Source organism: Cynara cardunculus (assembly GCF_001531365.2).
Source record: "Cynara cardunculus var. scolymus isolate 2C chromosome LG 3, CcrdV1, whole genome shotgun sequence".
NCBI lineage: Eukaryota > Viridiplantae > Streptophyta > Magnoliopsida > Asterales > Asteraceae > Cynara > Cynara cardunculus.
In genome coordinates, this window is record NC_037530.1 from 8,106,874 (window position 1) to 8,118,227 (window position 11,354).

Genomic DNA, 11,354 nt, shown 5'->3' on the forward strand with positions numbered 1-11,354 from the left:
CCAAGTGAAGGTGGGTTTGAACTTAAGTTAAAACTTTGATGATTCAAAGACTTCCGCTGTAATAGTTTAAATGGTCTTAATTTAGCTATTACTTTGGTGTATTTATTAAGGAAATGTTTCAGATTACGTGACATCTCTCTTGATGAAAATGAGGGTGTTACAACAGTGCATAAGGGGTAGTACATCTTAATTTTTAACTTTTAACCGTTTACCATGCTTATATATATATATATATATATATATACTAGAAGGGTACTCATGCAATACAACGACATACATCTTCATTTTAATGTTTTGTTTTATTTCTTGTCTCCATTGATATAATACGGTTTATGTGGTTTCGATAAAGATAATGTTTTTACTTTTGAATAAAAATAAATTTGAAGATATCATAAAAATTTGAAAAAATATATCGATATTAATATCAAATTAACTATTTAAAAGTTCTCGTTTTTTTTACAATTTCCTTAATTCAAATTTTTATTATAATTTAATTTAGATCTAATACCAAAGTAATTTATTTTTGACTTAACAATATAATTTTTATAAATATAATGATTCTGTTAGAATTCAATGATTATCCTAATTATATTTTAGATTTTTTTATATTTAAAATGAGATGTTTATCTTGTATTTGATTATGTTCATCTGCAGTTAGTTATACGAATTTAAAAATAGAGCTCTAATAAGTTGTATATACGCACAATTTACTTGTAATTTTAAATTTTAAGTAATATCATTAATACACAATATTGAATGCATAAAAAATGATTTTTAAGAGTTTTTGTCAAATGATTTATTATATAGTATATATCTATACTATATAATAGTAAACATGAGAAAGGTTCAGTGGTAAGTATTTAAGAAGTAAATAATTGATCATATCTGGTCAACATTTACGGCTTTGACTGTTAAGCAGCGGATAATTCCTCACATGACTACGCGAAAGATAGAGGGTAGTTTCGTAATTAAAAATAGAAGACAAACAGGTTCATATGTAAATCAGTTAATTAGTCCATATGTAAATCACAAAGGTTCATACGTGAATCAGTTAATTAGTTCATATGTGAATCACACAGGTTCATATATGAATGCATATTTCATATGTAAATCACACGTATTCACATATAAACTCGTTTGTCCTCTATTTATAAAAGTTACAAAACTACCACCTTTATTTTTTGTATACCCATAAATTTTGACCCGTAAAAGTCACAATTTTTGGTAAGTCAAAGACCCAATTTTTGACCAATCAAATATAATCTTGAAAATCATTTATGTACTACTCAAATATTTACTATTTTTCAAGATAAATATTTCGATTAGATTTTCATGATAAATACATTGAGTAAATTATCTTTACTTTTGTTATATTAATCTATACTATATTATAAAGCATTTGACAAAAACTTTTAAAAACGATTTTTTATGTATGAAACACTGTTTATTGATACATATTATTTAAAATTTAAGATTACAAGTAAATTGTGCATAAGTACAACTTATTAAAGCTCCATACTTGAAGTTGTCTAACTAACTACAGATAAACATAATCAAATATTGGATAAACATATCATTTTAAATATAAAAAATCTAAAATATAATTAGGATAATCATTGATAACTAACAGAATATTTAGTTATTATCTTTATAAAAAATTTATATTACTAAACCTAAATTAAATTATAATTAAAAAAATTTAATTAAAAAAATTACACCAAAACACAAGAACTTTTAAAAAGATTAATTTAATACTGATATTGATATTTTTTTTTCAAAATTTTATGATATTTTTAAATTTATATGTTATTCAAAAATAAAAACATTATCACTTTCTCAAAACTATATAAAACCAATGTTTACTTAAAATTCAATATTACAAGTAAATTATGCAAAAATACAACTTATTAAAGCTCGATGTTTGAATTCATATAACTAACTGCGGATACACATAATCAAATAGAGGATAAATATCTCATTTTAAAATATAAGAAAATCTAAAATATAATTAAGATAATTATCGAATTCTAACAAATAATTAATTATTATCTTTTTAAGAAAATTATATTATTAAATCAAATACAAATTACTTCATTATTGAACCTAAATTAAATTATAATAAAAAAATTGACTTAAAAATTACACAAAAAATAAGAAATTTTAAATAGTTAATATCTTCAAATTTATATTTTATTAAAAAATAAAAACATTATCGTTTTTTCAAAATCACATAAGACCATATTATAACATCGACAGAGATAAAAAATAAAATAAAATATTAAAATCAAGATATATCTCGATGCATTGTGCAAATATCATTCTAGTTATTTAATAAATTATGTGATTTATTAAAATTAAGTCAAAAGCAGTGTTATTAATGTGGTTAATTTTAGTAACGATAATTCATATAATTTACCTTTTTATTATTATTTGATATCTTTTAGGAAATTAATTTGATATTTTGTTTAATAACCGACCTTTTATTTCCTTTATGCTTACGTATTGAAAGTGCAATCCTTTATCGAGATGAATTGGGCGTGTTGCTTGGTGCTCTCCCACGCCGATTTGGAGTTATCTTCATCGCCAAGAACCATTCATACGCCAATTCCAACTGGATACAACCAACAACTTCAAGATTTCTCAAGGGAAGCTTACTGATTGCTCCCACCAGGATCATCATCTTCTAGGGTTTTGTCATTTTACTTGCAGATCTTAATTACAATCATGTTTTAGCCAATTTTTCCTATAACATTATCGTCTTTTTGGTTAGATTCGTCATCATCAATTTTATATATATATATAGAGAGAGAGAGGGAGAGTTTTAGTAAAATATGCAAACGGAAGCAACGGTAGGGGTGGTGGAAGGCGGTGGTCCGGCTCGTAAATTGGTGGCGCATCACCAGAGGCCGGTGCAACATCAGCAATCTCAGGTAGGGACAGTTTCTCAACTTATAGCAGGTGGTGTTGCCGGCGCCGTTAGCAAGACCTGCACTGCTCCTCTCGCTCGCCTCACTATACTTTTTCAGGTTTTTTCATATATATTTTTTTATTTATCTCTTTTGTAATATTTGTGGATATAATTAGACTATGCACCAAAGACCGGTTCTTGATTGATTTGGGAAATTTATGTATATGAAACGAAATCGAAACTTAATCGATGTTCTTGTAAAACATCTTTTAGGTTCAATCGGTGTTGGGACAGAAGAAGTAATGTAGCTATCATAAATCTGAGTTAGTTGGTGTAGAAAAATAGAATGCAAGTATGCTGCTGTTATTCTTCGGAAGTATGCGATTGGATGAAAAGTGTGAAGTTAATTATAGAGCCTGGTCTAAGGATTGACGTCTTTAATTAGTACACTTGCGTCATGCATTTAGCATTAGGATAAGGTGACTTCTATTGGGTAGATCGAATACACCAGCTTCCTAAACATGTTTCGAGACATGCTATGTAATAACAAGGCAGCTTTTTTGGGCTATGTTTTTGGAGGAAGATTAAGGAATTAGACATCTGAAAGTACTTTCAAGCTACCAGACATATATATGAATTGTGTTGCTGTTACTGTTTGGTTTTTGGTCCAAGAGAAGGAGATAGAGTAAATGCTTAAATCAAAATTGCCTTTAATAATTCAAATTGTGTTTACCTTTAGGTTTTCAATTAGGTGGCAGTGGAGCATGTTTTACATGGTAAAATTTACATTTTTAGTTGCTTATGGGGGCAACCTTCTAGTTGACATTTATGAACAATATGATATGTTAAATACCAGAATCTGAGATTGGATGAATGGCACGCATATTCTTCAAAATCTGTATGAATTAACCAGAATTATTGATGCCGGGAGCAGAGAGAGAGAGAGAGAGAGTGTATGTTTGTGTGTGTGGGTCTAGGAAGTGAGGAGAAAGGAAGGAGAGGGGTGGGATAGGTTGTTGAGTTCCTTGAATGGGTTTCAGGGGGTTGGCCATATTTAAGTTCTTTTCTTATTCTTGAATCAGGCCAAAATGAAAAAGTTTGGTGCCAGTGTGAGAGGATGAAACTAAAAGATCTCCTTCAAACTTTATTGGCATGAAAACTAGTATTATGGTAGAAAATAGTTTGATGGATACATTGTGAGGATTATGTAACCAATGCGCACCAAGTCTGGAATGTAGAAAAAACAAAAAACAAAATGGAATGTAAAAAGTAAAAGGAAAACAAGGCTGATGATGTTGCTGATTTATTTACTTTCTGAGAGATGCAAGTCTTGCAAACTTTCCTTAAGGGAACAGTGAAGTTTTGGGTATCACTCTATCCATCTGTAAGATGGGGTCAATAGTATCCATCGTTGTTCTTTAGCCTTTTCGTGTCAGGAAGTTGCAACATTACCGAGATTAAAACTGGTGTTGGTGGGTTCCCAAACAAGGGTAGTTTACTTCAGGTATGTTTAGGAGTCTGATCTGTACTCATGGATATTTGGTCTATTGCTTTTTCATGTTTTGTTCTTGTACCTTTCCTAGTGATATACTCTTTGGCTGTTAAGCAGACTGATTAATTCTTTGGTTGATTTTGCAAATTAGTTTTGCAATAAGTGATCTTGAATCTCTTTCTTTTGATTGGATAAATACCTTGAATCCTGTATGTTCCTTCTGTTTGTATGTCTTTCCCATCTTCCTTAATACAGAATTTATTGGTTCAACAGGTGCAAGGCATGCACTCAGATGCTTCCACATTGAGAAAGGCCTCTTTATGGCGTGAAGCTTCACGTATAGTTAGTGAAGAAGGATTCCGTGCATTCTGGAAGGGGAACTTGGTGACAATTGCTCATCGTCTACCTTACTCCTCCATCAGTTTCTATGCATTTGAACGCTACAAGAATGTTGGTACAAACGTTCTTTGCTAGAATTCCATAATTGCATCAAATATTTCTTGGTCGATTAAGATGTATCCTGTAATTTGATTATATTTGATTTTATAATGTTTTTTTGTTTCTTTCACCTTACAGTTACTACAGCTGATAACGGGAGTGGACAGTCATGGGACGAACATAAGTGCAGGCTTGTTTATACGACTTGCAGGTGGTGGCTTAGCTGGCATAACTGCTGCTTCCGTTACATATCCTTTAGATCTTGTGAGAACGCGTCTTTCAGCTCAGGTAGGCATTTATTAGCATGCCCCATGCTTGCTGAATTCGATTGAGCAATTGTAATTTGTCAGTCCCATCCTTTTGCATGTCCTTAGTCCTTTTTAAATATTTTTGCAGAGAAATGTTATTTATTATAGAGGTATATGGCATGCTTTACGTACCATCAGCAGGGAAGAGGGCATCTTTGGCCTCTATAAAGGACTTGGCGCTTGTCTATTGGTATCATTCTATAAGCTAATGGTTTTTAAGTTTTTGACTGTGTTTTTATTTGTTTTCTCTTTCAACTGATGGCATGGTTTTACAGGGTGTTGGTCCCAATCTAGCAATTAGCTTCTCAGTTTATGACACTGCTAGATCTTACTGGCAATTGCAAAGGTGAGCATGGAGACGTTATTTTGCTGTTGGTTTTATTGAGATGCTATGCAACCCAGACCTTGGTATTACTGTTTTTTGTATTCTTTATAGTTTTACTTACTTTATTGGATGGACGGTTGTGATAGGAATGCAAAAGACAAATTGTAATGCTCAAACTCTGATGTCGGTTTTGTTGGTGACAGGCCGGAGGATTCCGCTGTCCTGGTCAGCCTGGCTTGTGGAAGTCTTTCAGGGATTGCATCATCAACAGGTCAGTGATCAAATCTATTATATAGGAACGTATTTGGGAGGCTTCATCAGTTCAATGTTAGCCAAAGATTAATTGTGGGAAGCAAAAAAGCTACTCTCTCTTTGAATAATATGTATAAGTGAAAATCCTTGGTATCATGGTGCGTTGGGATCATAAAATCGAGTTTTTCATATGCATTACAAAAAACAATAGAAATATGGAACAATGTTGCAACTGCCTGACTTTTACCTTGTATCCATTTCACCTCTATCCACTATGACCATCCTATCGAAAATTCTGTAATTAATTTGCTCAAAATTGATTTAATTGAATAATTATGTTTTAGAGAATGTTCTGCTCTTTCACAAAAAGAAGTTAATGCCTGTAGCTGTCTTCGATGCTTTTGGTGCAGAGAAGCAGGTTGCGAGGCAGGCTTTCTACTAAATATATAACCAGATTGTCCCTTAGGGCCTTGGAGTTGGCACTTGGGGATTTATTAAGGAAAGCAATCCTTTTCAAACAGTAAGGGAGCAATCTAACATAAATTTTACATATTTATCATTTGTAAACTAACATCATCAAATTTCCGGCTCAGAATCTTGCCTGGATAACTTCAGTTAATTTGGCTCTCCAAAACTGAAGTTGGTTCTCGCAGCCCAGCCGAGTCCATTTATGGAATCGAAAAAATATGAAAGGGGGGGTCCCTTGCTGGTGCAAGAGGTTCTTGGTGCAAGTACAGACCTGTTAGTCCTTTTGTTTGTTCATTAGGGATATTCATGATGGATGTTAATATATTTGAGTTTATGCCGGTAAAATTATTAGGTATTTCGTCGTCTTTTATGTGGTGGTATGCATTCTTATGATCAAAAACATCCTTTCTTTAATACTTATTTTGGGATGGTTTCAAGTTAGCATTAGTTATTTGCTATTATGATTAAAAACAATTTTCAACAATTTGTTGCAGTAACATTTCCTCTGGATCTTGTGAGGCGGCGGATGCAGTTGGAAGGAGCAGGTGGTCGGGCTCGTGTTTATAAGACAGGTATTTTTGGTACATTTGGGCAAATCATACGAGCAGAAGGTATACGTGGAATATACAGAGGAATATTGCCTGAATATTACAAGGTGGTGCCGAGCATTGGGATCGTGTTCATGACATACGAGAAACTTAAGCAAGTATTGTCAAATATAGATCCTTGCAGATGATGATGATGATGAAGTTAGTTTAAAACAAGATGATGATGAGTTATAGGAAACAAAAACATTTTATAGGTAAGAGGAGGAAGAGGAGGATAATTGTGTTTTTTCTAAATTGGAAATATTGTTTTCCTCAACACAAATTAGTAGTAATATCAAATTATAGATTCTTGTTTTTCTTTCTTGCTGCTTTACTTAACAGGATGCCTGCAGTTGGACATATGCATCATGTTTGCAACACTCATTTGCTTTGCTTTACAAGAGTATTTAAAATGGAAAAATGTGAGATTTTTGTTGCTCCAACAGCTATGCTATTTAACTTCTCATATCTCTGAATAAATTGTTAACTCAAATATTTTAGATTTAAATATATAAATCTATTTTATTGTATTTTTTATTAATAAGGAAAATGATATTATACTATTTCGTAGACTTAAAAATAAAATTTTATAAAATTATATCTATTAATTACTTATAGTTAATTTTATAATTATCAAATAATTTTTGCACATATTATAATAACTTATAACTTAGATATTGATATTTATAAATAATATATAATGTCCAATAAGTTACTCTGAAATGTTTTCGTCAAATATTTTGTGATATAACTAAAAAGGTATCCGCAATAATGCAACGAGATATATCTCGATTTTAATGTTTTCTTTTACTCTTTGTTTTTATTGATGTTATAATACGATTCCATATGGTTTTGAGAAAACAATGATGTTTTTATTTTTGAATAAAATATAAAATTATAAAAATATATCGATATTAGTACCAAATCAACTACTTAAAAAGTCTTTTTTTTTGTTTAATTTCTTTAATAATTCAATTTTTTATTATAATTTAATTTAATTAGGAAGTAATTTATTTTTGATTTGATAACATAGTTTTTTATAAAGGTAATAATTAAGTATTCTATTATAACTCAATAATTATCCTAGTTATATTTCATATTTTTATATTTAAAATGAGATGTTTATCTTGTATTTAATTATGTGTATATATAGTTAGTTATACGAATTCAAACATAAAGCTTTAATGAGTTAACTTACGTACGATCTACTTGTAATCTTGAATTTTAAACAAAATACATCAATAAATAGTATTTATATATAAGAAATGGTTTAAAAGATTTTCATTAAATATTTTATAATATAATATAAATAAAAGTAAATATAAAACTTTTATTTTTAATTAGTTGTTTATTTATTTCCCTTTTTCCAATGAAAGTGAGTCCATGGAAGGCCATCCAATTTCCACCGTCCCTTTTTCCACTCTTCTCTCGTAGTCGTCGGTGCCGTGAGCCGTGGGGTCAGGGGTTTGAGGAATTATTGGGTGTTTCTATTAAAAAAGGTTGATCTAATAATTAATGTAATTTAAATATGATAAAATAAATTTAATTACAGCAATAAATACTATAGAAAACCTAATTACATATAGTATTTTTGTATTTTATCCTTGTAAATACTTAAATTTAAGTTTTGATACGTTATTATAACCTTTTATTTTTCAATAAAGATGCCCAATTCAATAGTTGCACAAAAACAAATTACAATGATAACATCATTAAGGTTCGTAAATTCTTTTACCCCAAGGGACAAATTTAGTGAATTAGTGGTGGCACTGGCCAACATATTAGTTCCTTACTAAATCTGCCCATGTTCACGGGCGGATCTACGTAGAGAGGTGAGTGTTACCAATTCATGGTTTCGTCTTAGTGGAAAAAGATTTACGTTTTTGAAGAGTGATATTGATTGTAATGTTTCTTTGTGTGCTCGTATATATCTAAAAACTGAACTTACAATATAAGTTTGGGATGGATGAATTGGTCTAATACATCTTGCACGGCTGGAGACTTGGAGTCTTGCTCTTAGCAAACGTTCTTTTTAATTTTGATTTTTGTGAAAATATTGAAGAAAAACGTAGATAGGAATTGAACCGGTAATCTTTTATTGCAAATACAATAAACCACTCAACTATTTTTCAAAAACTTTCTGTAGCTTTAAATCTTATGGTCCAATAGCATTGCCGCTTGAAAAAAAAATCTAGATCCACCTTTTTTTATTAACCTGGATATCCAACCCGCTATGCGAGCCGACTAATCTCATGGCGACCATCTGTTTTACAGATAGTCCGGAGTCACCATATTTGAACTTCCATGGCCACAAGGGGATTTTTATTCTTTCTTGGATTTGAATTTGAGACCTCCTGGTACTTTTGACCTTTGGAGCCAAGTTCAAACCAATCAGACATCACTCTTGTGGTTAGATCCACCTCTTTCCATGTTGGAGAACATCTTTGCCTACAATGGTGACGTTTTCCAGTTTTCTTGTATCTTCAAAATCGTTTTATTGCATACACAAAGCAACCGAGACAAAACAAATCAAAAGGGTAAAATGGAGAAATGTCATCGCTGAATAATGGGTAAGGGTCCGAAGAGAGGAAGGAGTTGTCAATTTCGATCAACGAAGCAGACCTCATTCAAAGATGAAAACGTTGATATCAAACACTCTGAATTGAAAAACTCGGTCAAAACCTTTAGAAGGATTAAAAATAAGAGAATATCAAATAAAGCCTAACTTACGTCAGTTGAATGTGAGAGTAATAATAGATGCATGTTTGACGGTTATTATTGATTGAAACTATGTCTTCATTATGGATGAAAATGACATTGTTAACTGTTGCAAACAACCACATACGTTACGTCACGGGTGAGCAAATTTTTTTGTTTTTGGTAAGGGTGACCAAAAAATTTGATTTGAGAAACAAAATAAAACAATATGTATATAATTTTAATTTTTTTTAAAGCCGGTTATTGTATTTAGAATTTATTAAATAGTTCCTGGTTTAGATTAATTCTGATTTTCTATTTTGTTATTTAATGGTATTTGTTCGCTTATTTCCACAAATAATGGTTGATTTAAGAGGCCGTTTACCAAACGCTTATTCAGGTAAGCGCTTATTAAGTAATATTACCTTATCGGATGAATATGATAAATACCAAGAATCTTACCTAGTAAGAGCAAAGACAAGTACCGAGAGTCTAAGTGAGGGCGATAACTCTTATCATGGTTAGCGCTTAGCGGGTAAATTGTTGCATTTGATATCATTTTTTTGGTGGATTAAAATCTTACCCGATAAATAAGTGATCATGTTGAATTTTGCGAATAGACACTTATCTGGATAAGTTTTTGGTAAATGGACCCTAATATTGATTTTATGTTGAAGGGAAAAAAATAATAACTAAATAAATATGCTAAATTAAGTGGCATGTCGTTCATGTCCACTATCGTCACAAAACCAAAATACATGTTAAGTTTATTCATATAAGAGCCGCATTTGACTTTTTATCGAGTTTTTTTAATGTAAAATATATATCTATATTATATTATAAAATATTTGATAAAAATTCTTAACCATTTTTTATGTATGAAGATATTGTTTAATAATGTATATTACTTAAAATTTAAGATTACAAATAAATTATGTGCAAGTACAACTTATCTAGATCTCCATTTTTGAATTCATATAACTAACTGCAGATAAACATAATCAAATATGAGATAAACATCTTATTTTAAATATAAAAAAATTAAAATAGAATTAAGATAATCATTGAGTTCTAATAGAATCATTATCTTTATAAAAATTATATTGTTAATCCAAAAATAAATTACTTCGCTATTAGACTTAAATTAAATTATAATAAAAAAATTTGAATTAAAGAAATTGTACAATAAAAGAAAACTTTTAAATAGTTAATATGATATTAATATCGATATATTTTTTTCCAAATATTTATGATATCTTCAAATATATTTTTATTCGAAAGTAAAAATATTATCTTTCTTAAAACCACATAACGGTATTATATCAACAGAGACTAAAAATAAAACGAAATATTAAAATAAAGATGTATTTTGTTGCATTGCACGAGTATCCTTCTAGTAATTTAGAAATATATATATATATAGGTGGAGGTTCAAACAAGAACCCCTGTGATTTACAAGAACGCGAAAACAACCTAATAACCTCAAACTTTTTTAATTAATAAATTAACTTATATTAAATATAAATAAATTAATAAGGGCAATAATGTAATTAAGTAATTTTTATTATTTTTATTTTATTTAATTAGTCATAATTATCCCCTTTTTTTCCTGCATGTTCGTTTCCATTATATTCTCCCCCCTTGCGATAATTGTGTGATTGTGTAACCATAACCTGTCGAAACCATGATCAATCAAGTGTAACCATAACCTATCGAAACCATGAGTAATCATTGTGATAAATGTGTAATTGTCTAACCCTAATCGATCGAAACCATGATCAAATTGAGTGCGCAAATGATGATATAATAGTGATATCACATGATTATCACACCCATATCACATCAAATCGTTTAGTGGATTTCGCTCGTAATCATTGTG

General features: G+C 30.2%; 1 protein-coding gene across 1 annotated transcript; it reads left to right on the forward strand.

Annotated features, from left to right (window-relative positions):
• Positions 1-2,541: 2,541 nt before the first annotated feature.
• LOC112510403 (mitochondrial substrate carrier family protein B-like) lies at positions 2,542-7,119 on the forward strand. The gene is made up of 8 exons (XM_025115807.1): positions 2,542-2,688; positions 2,771-3,026; positions 4,674-4,850; positions 4,977-5,126; positions 5,235-5,336; positions 5,422-5,492; positions 5,675-5,742; positions 6,686-7,119. Exons 2-8 carry the CDS (start codon positions 2,832-2,834, stop codon positions 6,925-6,927), a joined length of 1,005 nt encoding a protein of 334 aa, XP_024971575.1. The 5' UTR covers positions 2,542-2,688; positions 2,771-2,831; the 3' UTR covers positions 6,928-7,119.
• Positions 7,120-11,354: the final 4,235 nt, after the last annotated feature.